The 24,931-nt window shown below is 36.0% G+C and overlaps 1 protein-coding gene across 3 annotated transcripts in view; it reads left to right on the top strand.

The window, feature by feature from the left end:
* The window catches only part of LOC109622131 (beta-1-syntrophin), an 804,166-nt gene extending 791,168 nt beyond the window's left edge, over positions 1-12,998 (top strand). For 2 of the 3 annotated variants that reach the window (XM_029875688.2, XM_029875686.2), the window contains exon 12: positions 13-12,998. In XM_029875688.2, coding sequence (XP_029731548.1) covers positions 13-108 — 96 coding nt within the window. In that variant the 3' untranslated portion in view covers positions 109-12,998. The remainder of the gene's footprint in view (positions 1-12) is intronic. The other variant, XM_029875687.2, reaches the window with a different exon arrangement.
* Positions 12,999-24,931: the final 11,933 nt, after the last annotated feature.

Below are 24,931 nucleotides of genomic sequence, written 5' to 3'. Positions count from 1 at the left end.
ATGTAATGTCAGCTTATTCGACAGGAACTGGACATGGAGTGCTGCCCGAAGCCGGTGGTGTTTGTCTTGCACAACTGTCTGTCGGCCAAGGTGCACTCGCTGGCGTAAGGTCGTCACCAGCACTTTTTTTGGAAGTCGGAGTAAAAGAAAAGTATTGTGTATTCTTGAAAGAAAAAAATCACTTTTGATGTAACGATTAGATGAAGGAGAATAGTTATAAGATAAAAACAAATAAAAAAAAAACTGTACATATTACAGAAGGCTCATCTGCAGCTGTCGGAAGAAAAAGAAACAAATCACACTGTTTGTAACTACAGACACCACACACCAGTTGTTTATGTTTTGTTTGCGTTATCGTACATACAGTATATATATATATATTGATACCTATCAGTTCAGTTATCTAGTTGAGGTAAGGTCATGTAAATTAAACGGCGAATGTGGACGCAGTTTACGATGAATTTCACATCAGGTGGTTTGGTAGCATCCTCTCAGAATGTAATGAATCTTGATTATTTTTTTCTCTACCACAAAAAGAACAGTAACAAACCTGTTGTGCATAGGTGGTTTTTTATTTAATCTAAGTTTTTGGACAATCCTTGTGTGATATTTATAGAAAACACATAATAATTGGGACTCATCCTTCCCGACAATAGAGGATATTTTTTTCTTTAAAAAATGTAAGTGTTAGTTTGAATTTGAGAACCTTTTCTGTAAAAAGTAAATTACGGTGAATTCGAAAAGGCGGTACAAAAATTACCAAAACATGTCGTTTCTTATTTTTACTAAATAGTTTGGATTTTTATCGATCCGTAACAAATATAAAAATGTGAGTTCCACCTAAAAATAGCCTTTTTTTCAAAAATTTCGCCTTGGAGACCTCCAAACGTCATTTCTGAAAATTACCGTCATACGAAAGTTTGGTTATAACATCCTCAGCTATAATTTTCAAGGTAAGCCCCAAAAAATTCCGATGGCGTTTGGTTCCGGGTCATTTGGCCGAACGCCATTTGGCCATAATGGTTATTCGGCCGAATTCCATTTGGCCGAAAGCCGTTTGGCCGAAAAATTAATGATGAACTTAAGTGATCATGCCACTCCTCTGCGCATCAGAATAACTCGAAACAGCCCATGATCAGTGTTGCCACAGGTACAGATTATTCTGTACGGCACAGATTACAGATTTTCAGCAAATGGTACAGAATGGTACAGAATTTTTTAAATTGGGAAAAAATCATTAAAATTCCAATTTAGAACATTTTTAATACTGATGTTTTTGTTTTTAAAGTTCAAAAAAATGGTAACAGTATACTCAAATTAACAGTTTTTCATAGTTTAGCATGGATTTCATACTCCTTTTTGGGTATTTCAATTCAAATGTGGTACAAATTTGGTACAGATTTTGGGTACATTAGATTTTTAGAATATCTGGTACAGATAAAAAAGATGTTTGAGCCTCCGGTACAGATAAAAATGTGGCAACACTGCCCATGGTTCAAAGGAGGAATGATCTTTGATAAAATATTGGCAGTTTCAATGCCAACTTATTCCTCAATGTTAAAACTAGAAAGAATAGTCTATGATTAAAAGAAGGATATATTCCTTATGATCATATTGGTAGAGTTAGAATGTCAAAAAATTCCTATGAATTATTTTGATCAAGATTCGGTCAAACGGCATTCGGCCAAACGACCATTCGGCCAGATGGCATTTGGCCAAATGGCGTTCGGCCAAACGACATCCGGTCAAATGGCCAGATATTACTACTAGGATTCTGGATACACGATAGTTCTTCCAATTAAAAGCTAGGTTTCCTGAATTGCTGAATCCTAAAAAGAATCCCTTATAACCCTGGAAATACTAAATTGATCCTACAGAAATACAGTGAATCTGAAAAGATGCAAATTACAAAAGCATTAGGAGGATTCAAAAAAAAGATATTTTGAACTTCCAAAAATGCTGGAGATTCCCGGAGCAAGCTGGAGGTGCTAAGAAAAGGCTAGAAATACATGGGAGAAAATGTAGAATTGAGCCAAAATCCCATTGTTCTAGTAAAAAGTTTAAGATTTGTTGAAGAATCTAGTGAATTTTAAATATATCGTGAAGCATATGGGAATTTATTAAAAAAAAAAATGAGTGTTTCAAAACACAGCTAAGGATTCTAGAAGCATGCTATTGTAATTCCATGAAAAAGATGGTAGCTTCGAGGAAACAAAGAGAAAAAAATGGGATTTCAAGAAAGAAACTGAGGATTCTGGCAATAAACTTGTGATTTTGGTAAAAAAAATGATGTTTCAAAAAAGATATAAGGAAGGCAAAGAGCTGATTCTGAGTGTAAGGTGTCTGCTTGGAGAAATAAAAACGTGTGATTCATATCGATGTCAGAAGATTTATTATAGATTTTTGAAGAATTATTTGACATGGCGATTGCAAGGATGCCTCAGAGATTCTTTCGAAAATTTGTCCAAAACTTCTTTCAGTAATCCTTTAAATATTCCACCAAAAATCCATCAAATGCCATTAAGTGAATCATCTTAAAAATCTCCTCAGATTCCTCCAGAATTCCGGTCAAAGATTCCTTTAAAAATCTACCAGAGAATTACTCCAAGAATTTATCCAGAGACTCCTGATGAAAATGCTCTAAAAATCGTTATTATTTTCATAAATTCTCCAGGAACCTATTCATATTTTCCTTAAGAGTTTCCTCCACAACTTTTCTCAAAAAATCGTTCAGTAGTTTCTCCAAAGACTCTTCTGTAAATTCTTTCATAGATTCCTCTAGGAATTTCTCAAGAGATTTCACCAGATATTTGTCTTGGAATTTCTCCAGAGTTTTCACCTAAAAATTTTCTAGGGTTTTCTTTAGAAATTTTGTCATCCTCTAGGAATTCTTCCACAGAATCCACCACAGAGTTCTTTCAAAGATTCATTCACGTACTTTTGCAGAGTTTTTTTCCACGAATTTCTCCTGAGATTTCCCTAGGATATTTTTATAGAGACTCAATAAGAAAGCGATTGAATTCTTCCCAAAATTGTCTGCAGAATTTCTCTGGGCATTTCTTCATAGGTTAAAGGAATTACATTATTATAGGAATCGAAAGATTTTCTCAGAGGATTGTTTCAAAAGACTTATATTAGTTTTTTTATTTTTTTCCTGGAATCTTTCGAGCGAATCTACCACCAACTCCTTTTGTGAACTCACTCAAATATCCACGAATTCTACCACATTCCTCAAGAGTAACTCCCAAGAATATTCTTAAAAATACTTTCAGCAATTTCTCCACCGATTCCTTTATGGATTCCTTACAAGACTTCTCTTGGAATTTTCCAAATTATCTCAGAGATATTCCTCTAGGAATTTCACTGGATTTTTCTTTTCAAAAATCATCCAGAAATTTCTTTAGGAGATACAGCATAGTTCCAGCAAAAGTTCTTCCAGGAATCGCTCAACATATTCACATTGGTATTTGTCCAGACATTTCCCCAGAAATTCTCCCAGAGATTCTTCCAGCAACTCCTCTCAAGATTTCTTTCAAATTTTATCCAAAGTTTCTTCAAAAATGCTTTGTGTAATTCTTCCCGAAGCTCTTCTAGAAGTTCTTTCAGGTAGCCCTTCAAAAATTACTACAGAGATCTCTTTGATATGGCACTGGATGTTTAACAGACAGAGCTTTGTCTATGAGTTGCGTTAGAGTTCCTTGCATGAATTATTCAGGGTTACATCCAGAAAGTCTTCACAAACTCCTCAAACAATTTCTTCACAGATTCCTCTAGATATTTGCAGAATTACACCAAAGATATCTGCAGGAGTTCTATCAATAAATAAATAAATCTAGGATTTATTTTGGAGATTAGTCTTATAACCCTGTCCGGGAGAAGCTATTCGAATTAACTCTATAGATTCACCCAAAGATTCGTACAGAGATTTATTCATTGCTCCACAAGTTTTTTGAAAGCTTCCTCTAAGAATTCTACCGTGCTTACCTCCATTATATTGCTCCAGCGTTTTCTCTTAGAATTTATGCAGAGATACCATCACAAATTTATGTAGAGCTTTTCGCAATAATTCCTCCAGCGATTTCGCAAAACAAAATAATTCGGCGATTATTTTGGGAATTTCCTCAGAAATTCATATAGAAAAAACTTCAGATATTCCTCCAAGAACACTTCTTCAGTCATTCATCTGGTAAATTGAGTTAGTGGTTTCTTACTATAAATTATTCCTGAAATTTATACAGATACACCTGCAGACTTTTTTTTAGAAATTCATCTTAGAATTTCCCTCATTATTTTTCCAAGAGGTTCCTTTAGGTTTTCCTTCGGAAACTTCTTTACGAATTGCTCAAAGATTTTGTCAAATTGTTTCCCAATCACTAATTCTGGGAATTCTGGAATCCAAGAGCTAAAAAATCAGAAGAATTCTTTGAAAGAACCTGGAGGATCTGAAGGATCATCGAGAGAAATTATTGATATTATCATCCAAGAAACTCCTGATGAGAACTCTGAATAAAAACCTGGAGAATTGTCTGTAAAAATCCTGGAGGAATAACTTGGAAAAGTGTCTTGTAGTTTTTCAAACGCATTTTCTAGAGGAAACTTGAACTTTTTGGAAAAAAATCTGGAGGAATACTTCAAAGAATATTTGAAAGAATGCTGGAAAACACTCTTAGAGGAATCCTTAAAAAAAATATGCAGAATTCTTGGGAGAATTCCTAGAGAAATCCTTGGAAAATTTCTTGAAGAAATTCTTGGGAACTTCTAGAAGGAAGTAAAAAAAAACTTGCAGGAATCCTTGGAAGATTTTTTTAATCTTGAAAGAATTCGTGGAGAAATACTTGGAAGAGTTCCAAAAGTAATTCTTAGATAAGTTTGCTTGGTGAATGCTTGTAAGAATTCATAAAGGAATGCTCGAAACAATTCCTGAACTTCTTCCTTGGAAGAATTCTTGAAGGAATCATTGGAAAATTCCCGGAGATACCTTTGAAAGAATTTTTGAAGGCGTTATTGGAAGAATCCCTGAAAGAACCCTTGGAAGAATTTTCGGAGGTATGATTAAAAACTCTTGAAGGAATGTTCGAAACAATTCCTGAAAAAATCCTTGGAAGAAATTTTGAAGGAATCCTTGTTTCCAACAAATATTTGAAAGAATTCTTGGAGGAATTCCTAGACTGCCGTTCTACGCCCGATTGTCCCATGTTATATGGGAATCCCATATAACATGGAACAATCATGCATGTAACGGCAGTAGAGGAATGTATTTTTGTAGGAATGCTTCTGCATAGACTAATCTTTGGGAAAATTCTTGAAGGAATGCTTGAAAGCATTTTTAATTTCTGGGGAATTTCGCAAAAAAAATCCTGGAGGAATTCTTGTAAGAATGCTCGGATCAACTGGAGAAGTCTTTGGAAGAGTTCCTGGAGGAATCATCAAGAGAATTTTCGCTGGAATTCATGGCAGAACTTCGAAAAGAATTGTTGGAGGAATGCTTGGAAGAATACTTGGAGAAATTCTTCGAAGAATTCGTGGAAGAATACTTATAAGAATTTCTTGAGAAATCCTTGGAAGAACCCCTGATGAAATCATTGGAAGAATTTCTGGAGCAATCCTTGGAAGAACTTTTCGAGCAATTCTTAGAATACTTGGAAAAATTCCTGGAAAAATATTTGAAAGAAGTCCTGGAGGAATCCTTAGAAAAAATGTCAAGAACGCATAGAAGAATTCCTGGAAGGAAGCTTCGGAACAATTCCTGGAGAAATCCTTGGAAGAATTTTTGAAGGAATCCTTGAAAAAATCCTAGAAAAATTCTTGAAAAAAATCTTGGAAGAATTTCTGGAGACATCCTTGGAAGATTGTTTTGGAGAAATTCTTAAAAAAATCGTAGAGAATGCTTGGAAAATTTGTGAAGGAATTCATGGATGAATCTTAAGATACATTCTTCTAGGAATGTTTCTGGAGGCAATCTTCTAGGAATTTCTGGAGGCAATCTTGGAAGAATTTCTACAGGAATCATTAGTAGAGTTTTTTGGAGAAATTCTTGGACGAAACGGCAAGACAATTGCGAGAGGAATCCTTGGTAGAATTCCTGGAGAAGTTCTTGGAAGCATTCTTGAAAGAGTACTTAAAAGAATTCCTGGAGAAAACCTTGGAAGAATTACAAGAGGAATCGTTGGGAGAATTGGTAAAGCAATTTATGTACGAATATTTTGAAAATTCTTGGAAGAATTCTTGAAAAAAATCCTGGAGCAATCCTTACAAAAATTCTTGGAGAATGATCAGAAGATTTCTTGGAAGAATACTTGGAAACATAGGAGGAATTCATGGTGGAATACTTGGAAAAGATCTTGCATTAATTCTTAAAAGAATGCCTCGATTCGAGGAGTTCCGAGAACAGTTTCTGAAAGAATGGTTTGAAAAATATGTGGCTTGATACGGGGAAAATTGGAGAAATCACCGAGAATTCTATGACAAAACTCATCAAGAATTATAGAAGGAATGCTTCAGAAAAAAAAACCGGAGGAAATCCTTGGAAGACTGTCTGGAGAAATCTTTGAGAAATTTTCTGGAGAAATAATTGAAACGATTCCTTGAGGAATCCTTGGAACAATTTCTGGAGGATTCTTTGGAAAAAAATGCTGAAGGAATTCCTAGAAGAATTTTTCAAAGAATCATAGGAAAAATTTCAAGAGCAATCTTTGGAAGAAATCCTGAAGGAGTCATTGAAGTATGCTGATACGAAGAATTACCAGCGAAACGAATGGAAAGTTGAGAAATCTTTCTTAAAATTCCCGGGGAATGCAATGATAGAATTCGAGGACAAATTGTTTGTATGCAGCAATCTTTGAAAAACCTCCAGGAAGACTTCTCGTAAGAATTCCTTGGGAAAGGAAGAATTATTGGAGAAATTCTTGGAAGTATTCCTAGTTGAAGAGGATTCCGTGAAGGATTTCCTGGATGAATCCCTGGAATCCTTTGTAGGCTTCGTGACTGAGCGGTTTAGCAGCGTCAGCCATTTAGTTATCTCGTAAGCCTCGAAGTGTGGGTTCGATTCCCGCTCCAGTCGTGGAAAACTTTTCGTCAAACGGACAATTCTCCACTGGGCCACTGGGTGTTATATGCGTTGTCCGTTGTGTAATGTTAGTAATATTCAGTTTGGGTGGCCTCTGGCCGAAGACGGAGTAATTGTTTTTAGAAAAAAAAAATAATAGGGAATCGCGCCACTTGGGCGGTGGTTTCTATATTCGTCTGTTTTCCACTATAACTCAGTCAAATTTGAACCAATTGACACAACTTTTGGAGTGTGGTGAGATAGGTATAGTATCTACCCGTGTACAACATTTCAAGTCAATTGATTCAAAATTAACTGAGTTATAGTGGAAAACAGACGAATATAGAAGCCACCGCCCAAGTGGCGCGATACCCTATAAAAAAACTGAAAAAATCTTTGGAACAATTTCTGGAGGATTCTTTGGGAAAAAAATACTGAAGGAATTCCGAAAAGAATTTCTCGAAGAATCATAAGAAAAATGTCTAGAGCAATTTTTGGATGAAATCCTGAAGGAGCCATTGAAAAAGGCTATTACGCAGAATGTCTGGCGAAATGAATAAAAAATTGAGAAATCCTTCTTAAAATTTCCGGAGAATTAAATGAAAGAATTCAAAGATAAATCAGTTGACACACTGCAGCAATCGTTGAAAGAACCCCAGGAAGAATTTTCCTAAGAATTCTTTGTGGAAGGAAGAAATCCTGGAGGAATTCTTAAAAGTATTCCTAGTTTAAGAGGATTCCGTCAGAAATTTACTGGAGCAATCCTTGGAAAAATTCCTGGAATAATCTTTGGAACAATTTTTGGAGAAATTTTTGGAATAACTCCAAAGGAAAAACTGTTTACGAATCCTACTAAGAACTATCGGTGATATGACAGGATGAACTCCTAGAAAAATTCTGTAAAGAAATCTCATTTTCTAAATTCATAGAAGAATTTATTGAAATAATTCTGAAACAAATCATTCAAAGAGTTTCTGCAACAATGCTTGATATAATTTCCTGAAAAGTTCTTGGAAAAATTTTCTAAAATATGTCTGGAGGAATTTTTGGAACTATGCCTATTCTTAGTACATTTTCTAATGGAACAATGGATAACATATATTACGAAACTGTTTACGAATTACAGTAAGAATTATTGGAAAAACATTCTGAAGAATGTTGGGAAAATATTTTTAGGAATCCTTGAAAAAATCACTAGGAAAATTTAAAAAAAAATTATAGAGAAATGCTTAACATTTAATTGAAAGAATTCCTGTCGAGATGTTCGAAATCTCTGCAAGACCCGTGAAAGAATTTCTGCATAAATCACATAGGGGTTGTAGTGGAATTTTGAAAAAAAAAATTGAAAGTAACTTTAAAGGTTTCTCCGAGAAAGCTTTGGAACAGTTCTAGGAGAAATTTTCAGAATAACTCCTCAAGGTATGGTTGAAATACTATTTTACGATCCTAGTGAGAATTATTGGTGCTATAAATGGATGAATTCCTAGAAAACCTCTTAAAAATATCCTGGAGCAGTCGTTTTTTATTTTATTTTATTTTTTATTCATTGAAATAATTCTAGGAGAGTTTCTGAGCAATGTTTGAATGAGATTTCTGATAAATTTATGGAAAAAATCAATTGAAAATATCACGGAGGAATCTTTGGATAATAGTTATTTATGTAACGAGTTGCAAAAAGTTGATTGTTTCAGCACGAGTCGTACCTACAGTTGGATAAATACGAAGAGTGCTGAAAAAATCGAGTTTTGCAACAGGTTCCATACAAAATTTAATTCAATGATTTTATCATTATACAACTCATTTAAGTTGCATAATGTTTATAATGCAATTCAAATGAGTTGCATTATTAACATTATGCAACTATTTTTCATTATGCAACTCATTTCCGTTGCATAACGAATCAGTTCGGAAAAATTGGCCATTATGATACCAAAATGAGTCCTATAAAATGGATAGTATGATACTGAATTGCATAATAGTTATTTATGCACCGAGTTGCAAAATGATGATTTTTACAGCACGAGTCGTACATTTATCCAACGAGGCTTGCCGAGTTGGATAAATACGAAGAGTGCTGTAAAAATCGAGTTTTGCAACGAGTTGCATACAACATTTTTTGCAATGATCAAAAATATTCACTAGAATTTGATCATTTCCATCAGTACCATCATGTTTCGCGGTAGTTCAATGAGAACGACCACGTGCTTCAACATACTAGACCCAAAGTTTGGATCAAGCAAGCTGTGCTATAACCGTCACATTTGTGCAAGCTCTTACCGTGGGAACGGTGGCAACCAAGGTGAAAACTCAGATTGTTGATCAAACAATTGCATTATGGTTCATAATGCAACCGAAATAAGTTGCATTATGAACCATAATGCAACTGTTTGAAATAGTGCGAAAAAGTAGGCCGTTTCGGTGCCAAGACGGCAAGTGTAAAGTAAGTATTTATAATGCCGAGTTGCAAAAAATACATTTCGAAACTGTTTGCGAATACTAGAAGAGTTATTGGAAAGTTTCCTGTAGAATTTAGGAAAGCACTTTTTTAGGAATCCTTAGAGGAATCATTAGGAAAACTTTCAAAATATAAATGTGGAGAAATCTAAGTAAATATGCTTCAGATTTCATGCTTTAATGCTTGAAATTTCTGCTCGACACTTCAAAGAATTTCTGCGTAAATCTCAGAGGAATTGTGGTGAAATTTTCGGAAGAATTCGTGAAAGCACTCGAAAGAAATCTATGTAGGATTTACTGGAGGAATTCGAGGAGAAATCTCCGAATTAATTTCAGGAGGAAAACAATCGGAAAGAACTATGGAAGCAGCTCTGAAGGAACTCATATAGAATTTTGGCCTACATTTTGTGGAAGAATCTCATGATAAGTTCCTAGAAGTATTGGAAGAGAATCAATTCTTCTTAGAGATGTCTGTTTCAGTTTTTTTCAACGTATTGAAAAAAAAAAACAAATTCAAACAGAAAAAAAATAAAAAGTGTATGCAGTTCTGGTGGGCTTTGAACCCACGACTACCTGGTTTGCCAGGTGAGACGCGTGAACTAACTATGCCATCGCACCGGTAATAATTTTGTGTTTCTGTCTATGGACTTCTGCATTTCTGAAAAGGTGCTACCAAACCCGAGAAACCCGAGTTGCCGTGAAATTCGTCCTCTTTCATTGATTTGTAGTGAAATTCTGTTGTGTGAAATAGATGTTCGAAGCAGAAGAATCACCGTAGGAGCCGGTGGCGCTGGGGTGGTAAAACGATCAGGAAAAGTTTTCAGTGACTGGATTGTGATGATAGTTCAACTGTTTTCAGTTAGGTAAAGTTTGTCGCTCCACAAAAGAAACAAAAGAGAATCCTGAACAAAGAAGTCCGATCGGTACTTTCGTCTTCAATAGTTTACTTTTTCTATCGGGCAGAGTGAAGAACGTATCAAGGCGCAACTCACTAACTAGGAAAATATGTTAAGTTGGTACAGTTTTATTGAAAATTTAAAGATATTTAATTAGCGAAGCTAATGGTGAAAAGAAGAAGAAAAAAAAACTTAGGTTAAGTTGGGCAGCTCTTCTGGTGCATCGATTGGTCAGTATGGTGTGACTTGGGAGCTGGAATGGAAAAAGTGAAACAAAAGACAAGTTCATCTCGGGACCCATGCTTTACTTCTATTCACATTTTGCGAGTTTGTGAGGAGTGTGATTCAATCCCAGGTTCTCAACGCGATAGGAACATGCTCGATCACACCATCACACCAGAACCGCTATACAAATTTGAGATCAAAATCGGTTAATTGAGAGGTTATATTTGAGCGAAAACTATCAAAATTTTATGAAATAAACTTTGTTATTTGTTTAATGTTCTCATAACGCTTTCAGTATTTTTCTGTTTTTGTTTTTTCGATTTTTTTTTCTTTTTTTTATCATTTTTCCTTAATTTTTTACCATACCTTTCAACTGTCGCAAACCCCTTTCACCTTCAAAAGAAAAATCAAATTCCTCCCACCGTATTCCAATGATGTAACAACGAAGACTTTGGCTTGTTCACCAGCTCGGCCCAGCCATCACCGTCGTTATCGTTATTTTAATTAATTTAATTAACTTCCCGAAGAACGGGAACGAAACGGAAGGCACCAGAGCGGAGCTCGAAACGCGTTGAAAGAAAACGACGAGCGCCAAACTTTTCCTCCTGAGAGAACTGCATAATTTCACTTCTACACTGACTGTGGGTACGGACGGAGCAAACGGTGGGACGGAAACCGGAAAACATGGAAAAGCTCGCCTGAGAAAAAGAAAGAAAAAATCACCATCATCCATTAGGGAGGTATTGAACGAACCGACCAACCTAACGGTCGGTCCGACCGTTCGGGCAGCGAAAGTATAATCTTCATAATAGTTCCAGGCAAAAGTACTGCGCTGCTGTTGCTGGCTGCATCCATCTGCGTTCCTCTGCGCTCCGGCGGACGACTCCGGCGGACCGGAGTTGCGATGAACTTGAGTTTGTTCGGAATCAAAGTTTGTCCAAGTCTGCAGGAAGGCGCCAAACTGTTGGGGATAGACGACGAGGAGGAAGAGAAGGTGGAGATACTCTGTCCAAGTTAGTTTTGATCTTCTGTCTTTTCTGTTTTCTTGGCCGGAAGCCGCCGCCACCGCCACCGTCCACCGTAGGTTTTTGTTAGGAGTTAGGTAGATTCAGGCTGCGGCGTTTAGACGAGAAAGATGATGCCTTTCTATTGTTCACGGGAGAAATGGAGCGCCCCGAATAAAATTTGAAAGTTTCTTAGAGTATTAATTAGAAGATTTCTAATAATTTTACTCATATTATCAATTTATCAAAGATTTTTTTTTGCAAATTGGACTTGGAGTTTCCCAAAGATTTTTCAATAGTTTTTATGGAGTGAACTTTGTTTTTAAGATTTTTTTTGCAATTTCTTATCGCAAATCTGTCAGAAAAAGGCCTACTTTCCCATACCAAATTAGCAGTGCTGTAATGGTTTATTACAGCATTAGTTTGCGTTGCGTAATTAGCCATTACAACGCTGTTTTCAGTTATGACAAATTTCTGGATGCTTTCTGGACGCAGGTTTGAAAAATTGTGACAACTGCACAATATAATCTGCTATGATCAGACTTTCTTAAAATTTGCTATGAACATCAGTGTACAGTTTGAGAAAGTTTTGTTAAAAACTATCCACCTTCATTCTGCACCTTGTTGCGTAAACTACAATTTTGTCTTTACAAGCGAGATTTTTAACTTGAGGCAAGTTCATTTCGAGACCTACGGCTCACGTCCCTTCCAAAGAAAAAACCTACATTTTGTGAGTGTTGGAAGTGGGATTTGACCCCGGATCCTCGGTGTGATAGACATATGCCCTAATTTCCTCACCAGGTGGAGCATCCTTTCAAAATGTTTAATCTAGGCCTTGTGATGAATCAAAATGACGTATAGTTCAAGTGGTTGCAACTATTCAAACATTATTACGGTTTTTAAACGACTGGGTAATATTGTTATGAAACTTCTCAACCCAAAAAAGGGGAAATAGCCCACAAAAGTTCGGTATATCCACTGGTTTTACCGGGGTTTTTAGTGTTTTTCGTCTTTTTTGAGATATTTTGGCTTGGGAAATCTGGTATCGCCTCCCCAGGGCATCACCCATTTAGCTGGTTGAATTGCTTGAATTACTAGTGAAAAATTAAAAACATTGCACTATTCACTTTTGCAAAAAGAAAAAAAAACTAAAAATTACTTTTAAAGAAAAACTAGAAAAGGACGAGCAAATGACGAATTTCGCGCCAACTCGACCAACGGTTGGCAGCACCCTCTCAGAATCGAACGAAACTTTGTGGGCATAAACAATAGGTCTTTCTAAGCAACTTTGCATATTTTGTTTTTCGAAATTTTTCAAGAGTAACATTTGAAGAGGGCCTATTTTTTTCATAGATTTTTTTTCAAATCGATGTAACTCAAGAATGACAAGAACAAAAAAGTGTTGTATGGCGGACTATCGTGAAATTCCATGAAGTTTTTTGCAAAAATATCCAAAAAATACAAAATTAGTTCCAACACTGAAAAATAAAGGTTTTAAAAATTATATCGATATTACAAAAAAACCCTATGTTTTTAAATCGATGATTTTTTTTCTGGAGAAAGGTATTTCAATTACCTACATTTTCTCCAAACAATGTTGCTAAGACATATTTAAAGGAAAAAAGTTTTTCTAACAAAAACTTTTTTCATGTCTACATTGAGTGAATATTTTTCATCGTGTTTCGTGCCAACTTGGCCATATATAGGTTCAGTAGCCTCTCATCAACCAATGAAACTTTCTGGATGTTTAAAAATTTGTTTAAGAATCAATTTTGCATAATCTAACATTTATCTAGACTAACATTTGAAAAAGGCGTATTAGGGTGGCCCACACTTATATGAATAACATAAAATTCGAAAAATGCCAAGGCTTACCTCCTGTATCAGTTGTTTTGGACTCCCAGAAGCTACGTTCAGCATTTGAGCGAAATCGATTTAGTCTAAAGGGTGATACACAAATTATGTCACGCAAAGTTCGACCTTTTTCAACGCCCCCTCTCCTCTATGTCACGCTTTTTGTATGCGACATCACGATTGTTTGTATGGGTCGTCATGTTCTGAAAAAGCAAAATTTATTCTTAAACAAATTTTTAAACATCCATAAAGTTTCATTGGATGATGAGAGGCTACTGAACCTATATATGGCCAAGTTGGCACGAAACACGATGAAAAATATTCACTCAATGTAGACATGAAAAAAGTTTTTGTTAGAAAAACTTTTTTCCCTTAAATATGTCACAGCAACATTGTTTGGAGAAAATGTAGGTAATTGAAATACCTTTCTCCAGAAAAAAAAATCATCGATTTAAAAACATAGGGTTTTTTTTTTAATATCGATTTAAATTTTTAAAACCTTTATTTTTCAGTGTAGGAATTAATTTTGTATTTTTTGGATATTTTTCTAAAAAACTTCATGGAACTTCACGATAGTCCGCCATACAACACTTTTTTGAAGGTCTTGTCATTTTTGAGTTACATCGATTTGAAAAAAATCTATGAAAAAAAATTAGGCCCTCTTCAAATGTTACTCTTGAAAAAATTCGAAAAACAAAATATGCAAAGTTGCTTAGAAAGACCTATTGTTTATGCCCACAAAGTTTCGTTCGATTCTGAGAGGGTGCTGCCAGCCCCATAGAAGGGTTGGCGCGAAACTCGTCAAATTCTTTTTAATTCCACTACTTCAGATAGGCCTATTTCGTCTGCGACTTACAGACTTCTTCAGTGTCGAGTGCTCGACTTGCAGAAAACCTCGCATTCGTTATGGTATTTATACTACTGGTTGAATTGGTTGTTATGACTTAGAGGTGATTCAATCGAGTGGATAGATCATTAGACCAAAAAGGTCATTAGGTCTAATAGGCCGAATGGGCTGCAAAGATCATTAGGTGGAATTGGCAATCAGGCTGAACATCCTTGATGTGCTCGACTGTAGTTAGAAACTCATGTTTTGTGGCTTCTCAGTCTTGACAAAATCAAAACGTGGTTATTTTATTTTGTTCGACGTTTCGGTCCGATTGGGACCATTTTCAGTAACTCAATAGTTACAGTGTTCTCGGGTCAGGTACTAAATTCCGGAGTGCTAACTTTGGACCGAGTTTTCTTTCCGATAAGGCATCCGATTTGGCTGCGATTGTGCGGGAAAACTCGATCCATGCGGCAGTTACAGGTTCTGTCAAATCACACTGGACGAGAACACTGTAACTATTGAGTCCCTGAAGAAGATCCCAAACGAACCGAAACGTCGGACAGAATAAAATAACAGCGTTTTGATTTGTCGAGACGAAGAAGCCACAAAACATCAGTTTTACAAAACAGAACAGGCCATTAGGTCGAATACATCATTACGCCGAATAGGTCATTGGGCCAAATGCGTAATCAGGTCGAATATATTATTATAACCTAGAGGTGAATAAGTCGAGTAGGTCATTTGGTCAAATAAATCATTAGGCCGAATGGGTGACCATGGTAAATTGATTATTACATTTGACTCTCCAGGTCTCGATATTGAAGGGACCATCGAGATAGGGAGAGATCGTATAAAAGAACCATTTTGTTATGCACACTATATTGAAAAATCGTCCGTAACTAGGAAAAACCGTCATCAAACATATGTCATTTCACCTTCCCAGAATGTTTTGCACCTATGAAACGAGATCTTGCAACCTGTAAAAACGGGCTTATCGACATACGGAGAGAAAATCTGGAACAAAAACGAACGAGACCGCATCGATATAGAGATATATCTAGATAAGGAGCCGCCACCAAACCGGACGTCGCACAATCAAGTCGTGACGCGACCCAACTCGCGACGTTTTTGAATCATGTCATAAGTAGTGCGCATCCTTCCCGTTGTTGTCAGCAACACGGCGCACTAGATGCGAAACAGTTGCGACACTTGTGGACCAAGAAAATGGCAATTTTTGATTGAATGTCTGTCTTGATTCCAACCGGATAGACAATATCGACATGTAGAAAGGTAAAATGTATGCAGATTGAAGGGACCGACCAAGCCATCGAGGTAGGGAGAGATATCGAGGTGGAGAGTCGACTGGATGAATAAGAGGTGATTCAGTCGTGTAGGTCGGATAGGTCATTTGGCCGAAAATATCATAAGGCCTGGTATCAGATCATTAGGCCGAAGTACGTTGGGCCGAATAGGTGATGCAGTTGAATATATCATAGGGTCAAAAATGACATAAGGTCGAGAAATTCATTAGGCCGGACAGCCCGAGCAAAGTTTCATAACAACCGGATAACATACTGTGTTATCTGATATCAAAAATAATTAACTAAATTTGTTCTCATTGTGGCTGAATAAGCAGGCAACATAACAAACATGATAACAACCAAGTATATCCGAGAGACCAATAAAATATCTCATTATGTTATCATCAAAGGCACCCTGATAACAACTTCTGTAAAACTATCAATTTTATCCAATTGAAAACATATTTTGTTATCAGAAAGATATTTGCAACGGTCATTGATAACTAACTTCCATTGTTGTTGTCGACGATGATGCCCCCAGTTTGACAGGTAATGGTAACATGAACTACCAAGTTGATAACACAAATTTGTAAAATGAGTTCTGGAGCGACACTAGTTATCAGTTTGTTACTGCTCAGTTATTGTACTTTGCTCGGGAGGTCATTAGGCCAATTAAGACGTCAGGCCGAATGGGTTTGGTTAAGGCATCATCAGCTCGTGTATGTATTGCCAAAACCGAACAGGCACTGTAGCCACGGGCTTTACCAAATGGATAAGGGGCTGTCCATAAACCACGTGGTCATAAGGGGGGGGGGGGTTCGGCCAATGGCCATTTTGTATGGACAAATAAAAAAATTTGTATGGACAAATGACCACGTGGGGGGGGGGGGGGGGTTGAAAAGTCCCAAAAAAATGACCACGTGGTTTATGGACAGCCCCTAAGGAATGATTCGCCACAATTTTTGACGATTACAATCAAGCGGATATTAAACAGAATGATGTTCGGAAAAGATAATGGTACATATAATGCCTAATCGACCTAATGATATATTCGAGTAAACAACTTCCCTCGCAACCTTCTAAAGAACAGATGTTTTCGAAACCGTAGCCAATGAACATATGTTTCGCTCTGAATACAGTCAATTTCTATTTAAGTAACGGGACTTTAATGGTAAACTCCAATGGATTTTACTGTAATGCAGGTTGCAGTTTCTAGTACGATCAAATGATAAAAACATTTTGGAAGTACTTCAAAACTGTATTTTAGAAGAGTTCTGGCTAATCCCATGCAATTCCCAAGTTTATCGACCAATAAAAAATACATATACAGGGTGTTAGGTTCATGAGTGCAAATTTTTTAGAGAGTGATAGAGGACCATAAATGGTGAAAAAAATTGTTCTACGCATATGGTCAAATCTCAACCGTTACGTAGTTATTGAACTTCCCATGATTTTGACTCTTATTGCCTTAACTGGCTATAACTTGAAAATGGTTAAACTTATCAAAGTTTTTTTACCCTTATTCGTAAGATTATTGAATTTTCTATCAAATGGCATCTTTGAATCGATCGGTTTAGTTAAATAACTATTTTTTTTTAAAGCAAAATAGCTAAGAATAGCGTGTTTTAATTTGATTTTGTCAATTATCTTTGAAACATGCGTAATAAATTAAAATTCTTTCTTTGGCAAAGTTGTGGTCCCTGTTTTACTCTACAATTCGTTCTTTGATACCAAACTTCTAGCTCTTATCGTTTTTTTGCAATTTTGATTTAAATGTGCGGCACAGTGCGCAAAAAAGTGCTTACCATGACAGTTGCAAATTTATGGTCTGAAATACGATGTTTAAATCGAAATTGCAAGAAAACGATAAGAGAAAGAAGTTTGATGTCAAAGAACGAATTGTCGAGTGAAACAGGGGCCACGACTGTGCCAAAGAAAGAACTTTAAATTATCACGCATTTTTCAAAGATAATTGACAAAAACAAATTAAAACACACTAATTTTGAGCTATTTGCTCTAGAAAACTTCGTTATTTAACTAAACCAATCGGTTCAAAGATGCCATTTGATAGAAAATTCAATAATCTTTCGAATAAGGGTAAAAAAACTGGAATAAGTTTGACCATTTTCAAGTTATAGCCAGTTAAGGCAATAAGAGTCAAAAACATGGGAAGTTCAATAACTACGTAACGGTTGAGATTTGACCATATGCGTAGAACAATTTTTTTCACCATTTATGGTCTTCTATCACCCTTTAAAAAGTTTGCACTCAGGAACCTAACACCCTGTATAAGAGTTGTATTCATCAAGTAGTTTTTCTGAGAAGCTTTCAAATCCATTCATTCAGAGAAGAATCAATTAAGAGCTGAAAACATAAGTAAATTTGTATAGTTTGTAGAAGCAAGAAGGGAGGAGCTTTTTGGAATAATCGTGTGTCCAAACGATCAAAATTTTCAGCGCAGACTGACATGCACTTGAAAATAGTGGTGGGGCTGTCATATCTTTAACTCAACTAGGTATTGGCCGTTCTAGATTCGTTTCCGAGCATTGGACAAGGGCTTAAAACCTGTAAGAATTTGTGTAACACCAGTGGGTTCAAGAAAACGAAATGTTCTACTCATAAACTGAAATTTAAAAAAAAGATAACATTTTCACTCTATTGAAAATTTACCAAAACATGTGGTTTGCTTCCATTTTTATTTATTTATTTTTTTTTTTTGAAATTAAAATACTTTTTTATACAGATAAAAAAAAAACCTGATAAACTCCCAAAGTTGAATGGAAGCCCTCTAGAGAAATTATTTAGCAATGTCTTAAGTAGTTATCATGGAGTTTTAAAAGTCTACTGTGCAATATCTATACAGAAATTCTTTAAAAAAAACACATCGAATGAGCACCTATTGAAACTTCTGGAAGTGACGAATTTTTCATATATTATTCATATTTTTCCTGAAAAAGTATTTATTTTTTTCCTAGACTTTCATTATCTTTTCAGAATAAAACAGTGAAGAACTACAGCTCAAAAGTAACTTTAATAACTTTAAACTTCATTTTATCAAAAAAAGGGAAAAATCCTTCTAAAATATTTTTAAAGCAATCAATTCCAGAAAGATCTACAAAGTTGTGTGTATTGTTGGAGTGAACCAAAATGTTGTGTTTTTTAAGAATAGCAGTTTTTGAATATTTGTTTATCAAATTTGTATAAAAATACATACATTTCAAAGAGATAAATCTTCAAGTTATTTCTGAGCTGCAGTTTAAATTTCACGGCAATCGGTGTTCTAGATGTCAAGATATTGGAGGGCTGGAGATTATTTTGTGTGACAAATGAATAGTGTGCTGCCGTGTGCAGAGTAGTTGTCCCATGTTACTTTTTGACGATTTTGTTTTTTTTTTCAGCAAATAGACTATTTTTACGTATACTTTCAAACACCACTCTTGATTAGTATACTTTGTTCAGAAACTCCATAAAAACAACATCAAGTCAACATGTCCCATGTTCAGTTTTGTCATCATAACCTGTTCCATATTCGATTTTGCAGCATAAGCTGTTCCATGTTATTTTTCTTTCTCTCAAAAGCTATTGTTAGCTTACACGCATAAATGTTTTGATAAAGCTTCAATGATAAATACCAATTCTAATGCTGTGCTAATGAACTCACTTTGTGATTTAATTTCACTTGTCCGTAGAGAAGGAAACAAGGCTGGAATTTTAAACGCGTTCTTCAGTTTGCTGTTTTGGAACATTGGACAACTATGCTGCACACGGCAGTGAGTACGTTATTTCTCAAACTATTTTTTTCCACTTTTTGATGGTTTTGTTAAATTTGAGAACTTACTTAAGAAATTACATAAAAACTTTTATATCAACTTCGTAAAGCTTCTTCAGAAAAAACTGCAGCAAGTATCCCAGAAATGTTTCAGGGACTTCCTGATTTTTTTTTATTTATCCATGATTTACCCATCAGATTTCTCCAAGGATCGTTCACGGATTTTTCTTGGGAGACATTTCTCCCAAGAGCTGTTCACGTCTGCGGTTTTGATTTCTTCAAATCTCTGCTTATCAATCAAATGAATATGTTCTTAAATCCATGTTGACCAAATTCTATCAGAGATTGAATAATTTGCAGTCTCTTTATAGACTGTAATGGCATAAGTTTTTGGCTTTACTTTATGCATCTGTTCATCAAAGAAGAAATATGATTCATAAATGCAGATAGAATATGAGTTCTCCTACAAATTTGCAGAAACATTGATGGATTGATTGATTTATCTTTATTTAAGAGACTTTCAGCCCTTGGCTGGTTCGTCTCTATAACAGAAACATATATTGTTCGGAAGTTTTTCTATTACCTAGTTTGCTCAATTCTAAGAATTATGTGTCATTTTTTGTGACCGACTTCTAGAAATATATGTTGTTGTTTTACCTTTTCGGTATTTTTGGGAGTTTTCATGTGTTCTACAAAGTAGTTCATTGTGATGAAAAACATCTTCAACGGTGTTTGTCTTCTTCTTGGAATAACGCTCCAACTGTAATAGAGCCTGCATCTCAGCGAATTTTAAAAATATTTCTATAACGAGTGCTTGGGAGAAATCCCCGGAGGATTCCTGGATGGATTCTAGGACTCCTCCAGATATTGTTGCTGAAATACCTTCTGAATTAAGCAGAGATTTCTACAAAAAATCGACTATTCCAAGTATATCTTCAAAGTTTCCTCCTGTGATTCCTCTAGAGATTTCTACAAGAATTTCTCCAAAAAATATTTTTAGAATTTTCTTCAGTAATTCCTGCTTGAAATTTACTAAAGATTTCTTCAAGATTTTTTGCTTTACTTGCTGTAGGAGGGCTAGGGATTACGGATGCAATGCATCAGAAATCCTTGATGGGATTCATCAGACAATTCCTACTGGAAGTCTTTCGGAAATCCAAGGAGCAATTACTAGCAGTAAGAGTTCTAAAAAACTCAGTTATTATTAATAACTCTCTATTACGGGGATTTTCAACCCGAGACCCTCGTGTTCCTATATTAATCATAGTATGAATACCTGAAGATAACCTTGTAGAAATTTCTGCTAGTATTGCAAGAAATATTCCTAAATGAATCTATGGATAAACCTTTGGAGGAGTCACAAGAGGAATTTCTATACGAATAATGAGAGAAATCACAAGAAGGATTGATATGGGAAACCTTGGAGAATCATCTGGAGCAATCCCAGTAAGACTGTATAGAGCAATCCCTTGAGGGTGGAGAATTTCTAAGAAGATAATCCAATGATTTGAGCTTGAGCTGAGCTTGAGCTTGATTGACCGCCCGTGGATGCTACTCCAGTATCGCCAGACCAGCTACACTCACACAAGGACCAATGAGATAACTGCCGGGGACTAGCAGGCATCTTCAGTGTGTGAGCGTTGGTGATCTTCTATTTTTAGGCGACAATGGCGCCTGCCACGTCAGGTTGCAGGTCAATGTGGGGAAGGGGTAAGGAAGTGATGATTGCAATCGTTTGTATCCACATCTGGCCGAATATACCTCTGCGCCAGCACAAACTCATGCGGATGTTGGAGTGTTGGTGGGAATGGGTTGGCAGAAGGTTCACACATTGGTTTGTGGATACCAGGGGAAGGTGATAGAATTGTGTGTTTTTATTATTTTGAAGATGTGCGGCACAGTTCGCTTGATTGCATAACTTGTAGGCGTTTTTCTAATAGGATTGTGACACTGTGCTGTGAAAGTTTGGAAGGAAGGGAAACGGATTTTTCAACCCGTTTCTGTTCTAGCGACGGCTATGAACATGTTTATATACATGAGTTGTATATGTAGAGAGCAGAGAGAAAGTTTATAGAAAGATACAAAGTAGGAGGAAAGGGACGGGCCAGGGATTGAACCCAGGACCTTCTGCATATAAATCAGAAGTGGTAGCCACTAGACCACCAAGCCCGTCTCTAAGAAGATAATCCAATGATTTCTTCAGAAATTCCTCTTGGAATCTCTTAAATGCCTGATGGGATTCTCTAGAAATTCTCGCTCCAAAAATTACTCCCGACGCTCCACTTGAAGCTAATCGAGGAATTCATTCTGTAATTTGTTCAGAAATTTCTCCCATTTTTTTCCAGAAATTGCTCTTGGAATATCTACAGGGATTCCTCAGGGAATTCTTCTTGAGACACCTCAAAGGGTTTCTCCATTGATTACTTAAAGAGTTCCTCTCGGCATTCATTCGCGGACTTCTCCAAGGATTCCTTCAGAAATTACCCTAGGAATTTCCACTGCGACTCTTGCAGGAGTTCCTGCTGTGATTTCTACTCAGATTTTTTCGAAAGATTTTTCCAGAAATTCCCCTTAAATTTCCCGAAGAATGCCTGCTGGAATTCCTCGTTGTTAAATGTCGGGATATCATGAAAGAATAACATCGCATTGGAAATATTCATCCAGTTCTTTATGAACAATTTTACTCACTTACATATGTTTAATTAGACTATTAAGAGATTCAACTGATTGCAAGAGTTAAATACATTCGCAAAAAGTTTTCAAATAAATTCCTGGGGAATTTGTACGGCAGTTTCTTATTAAGTTATGAGAGCTTTGTGGTTAATCAGCTAAAGCTTTAAGATTTCTACCAGTATTATAAAAATAGTCAGAATGATATGCTGACTTATTATAAAAGCTATGCTGGAAGCTCGTGAAGGAATTCTTTGCTGGATCACTAAATAATTTTACAAAAAAATGACTGAACGCTACAGGAAACTTTTCAAACATTTTTAAATCAATCATGTTGAAACAAACCTTGAAATAGATTAATGGCGGAAGAATCTCCAGTTATATTCCTCAGTGGCTTGTGAAGTACCTAAACGAAAACAGATTTTGGTACAGTTAAATGTTATTAATAATTTTACAAATGAAACAACATGTTTCTCAATTTTTTCTCATAATTTACCACTCGGCACTCCGTTCCACTTGCTGTAATCCACTCAATTTCAAGTTTCAACTTCCGAAATCCACTTTGACATCCGATACTGCTCCAACCGATGCGCCAAAGAGCTAAAACCGAAAAGAGGAAAACTCAGAATCCATTGTTATGTCACTGGCAAACCAAGAACCGGAAATGACAGACAGATAGAAATCATATCAAGTTTCTAGGAAATTTTATGTAAGATACCTACTTAAACCCACACACACACACAAACCAGGCATAAGCGCAACCAGATTGGAAAGTTTCCCAATAATGCAATAAAACTCTGTAAATACACACAGGCGCCACATCCCACAACCCCACAGCACTAAAAACCACGTTGACGAAAAACACAACAGCAGTACTACTATAGATCACAGGCGAAAAGTCCAAACCTGGGGGAAAGATGATGCACCCAGCAAACCAGAACAACTCTCCAGTTCCATTTTCACATCTCGACAAAAGTAGAAAATCAACTCTTTTTACGACAGCCAGAGCAAAACGAACGAACGAACGAACGGAAAAAAGATAAATGACTGATTCGATAAAAATCTTCCTCCCTATTCGTCGTGAGAGATATAGAAAGAAAAAAAAACAACCTTAGCAAAAGAAAAGCGACCTGTGTCGTCGTCTTCGACGGAAAATGTAGTCTTGATAGTCGTCGCTCGCCCCGTAGTCATCGCTAGCGAAGAGAAAGAGCGGCGCGGCGGGGAAGAATAGTTTTTACTATAACTCAAACTGTGTAGGTACTCCTATCGGAGGAGGAGAGGCAGGAGGAACGGAACAGCTTTTTTCCTTTCAATCCCTTTTTAAACGTCTCTATCAATTCCGAAGTCAACTCCTATTGTTGGGTAGTAGGTTGGAAAACTTTAAGATCTTCGACTGTGCGTGTGCTGTACATATTCTGAATCATCTTTTACAAAACTCACTCTCATACGAACTTTACAGGATCTAGATTTGTGAACGTTAGCGAATGACGAAGAAGAAATCAAGTAGATACAACAACCAAACTAACAAATTGGACAAAATTTGCAGAAACTCAAAGCGTACAATTTTCTCGAAAAAAAATGAAACAAACTACAATTTCTCATCACTATTGAATGGTAGCAATGTACGGCAGAAAGAGTGAGAAGTAACGGAAAAATTGTGTAAATCCTGTGAGAATGAAGGTGGTAGCACGCGACAGCCGGCAACAACGGAAAACTTTCTATTTAATCTGTACTACACGTGAGAATGAAGTGAAAAAAAAACGGAATAAATATCAACCAGAGATCAAAACGTATAATACAAAAAAAGCGAAATTTACTGAAACGCAGCTGAAGTTGAAGTAGTTCATTTTGCAGTGGAATATCACATTTCCATAACAGAGTAGTGCATCTAATTATATCACACATAGCAACAAAATGGGAATAACAAAGCTGTAACGGTTTGTGTTATTTTTTACTATATTTTTTGCAATAACGGTTGTTGTTGTACCGTTGCACTATGGGGAAAGTGGTGGACAAAAATCGAAAAATTTAGTTGTTTTGAATGACGGGTCTCAAATACCATTTGATAGCCAGATAGTTTAAACATATATTCCCAAAATTTCAGCCCTCTGTGCGCCACAGATATCAAACTTAGAAAAATAGTGAAATTGTAGAAACAATGCATTTTAAACAAATACAATTTTCTCAGTGAAAAAACGTTTTAATTTTGGAATTTAATCCATTGTTGGAAATTTTATTGTCTGAACTTTAAAAAGAGTGTGTTGTTGGGGTTACACTGTTTATTGAAATTAGTAAAAAAATGGGTAAATATTGACAAAAACAACATTTTTTGCCTAAGTTTGGTCTATATCTAACAAGCAGGGTCGAGCAGTCTCAAGAGACAGCCACCTTAGTTCAGTTTGGGGTCCATACTATCTGCGGAACGAGAATCCAGCTGCGGATAGCTGCGGATGAGCGTCATTTTGGCACAAGACCGATTTTTTTTTTATTATATATTTTTTTTAATTACGATTATTGATTATGCGAGCACATACAAAAAAAACGTACAAAATCAACAGTGCTTCAAAGGCGGAACTGTTAATTGGGTTGTTTAGTGAATAAAATATTGCTATTTTCTTGCGTAGAAACGGCTATCTCAGGCTCATTTTTCTGAGTATGTATAAGGTTAAATCGTTAAAACATGTTGAAAAACCATAAAAGCCATGAAATTGCACCCTGTCCACTTTATCCCCACCACCCCTACAAACGTTTAAGTTTATTGTTCAGGAATAAGTTGCTCCTAACTGGGTTTATTACTAGTAACACCTTCCAGATGTGATGAAAATACATAAATTTGACTAATTTTACGCCAATCTTACTAGAATAAGGACTGTTCATTAAA

This window comes from Aedes albopictus, chromosome 3 (assembly GCF_035046485.1).
Source record: "Aedes albopictus strain Foshan chromosome 3, AalbF5, whole genome shotgun sequence".
In the NCBI taxonomy this organism is placed as follows: Eukaryota; Metazoa; Arthropoda; class Insecta; order Diptera; family Culicidae; genus Aedes; species Aedes albopictus.
The sequence above is the reverse complement of the archived record's forward strand: the minus strand, read 5'-3'. Positions and strand labels throughout refer to the sequence as shown.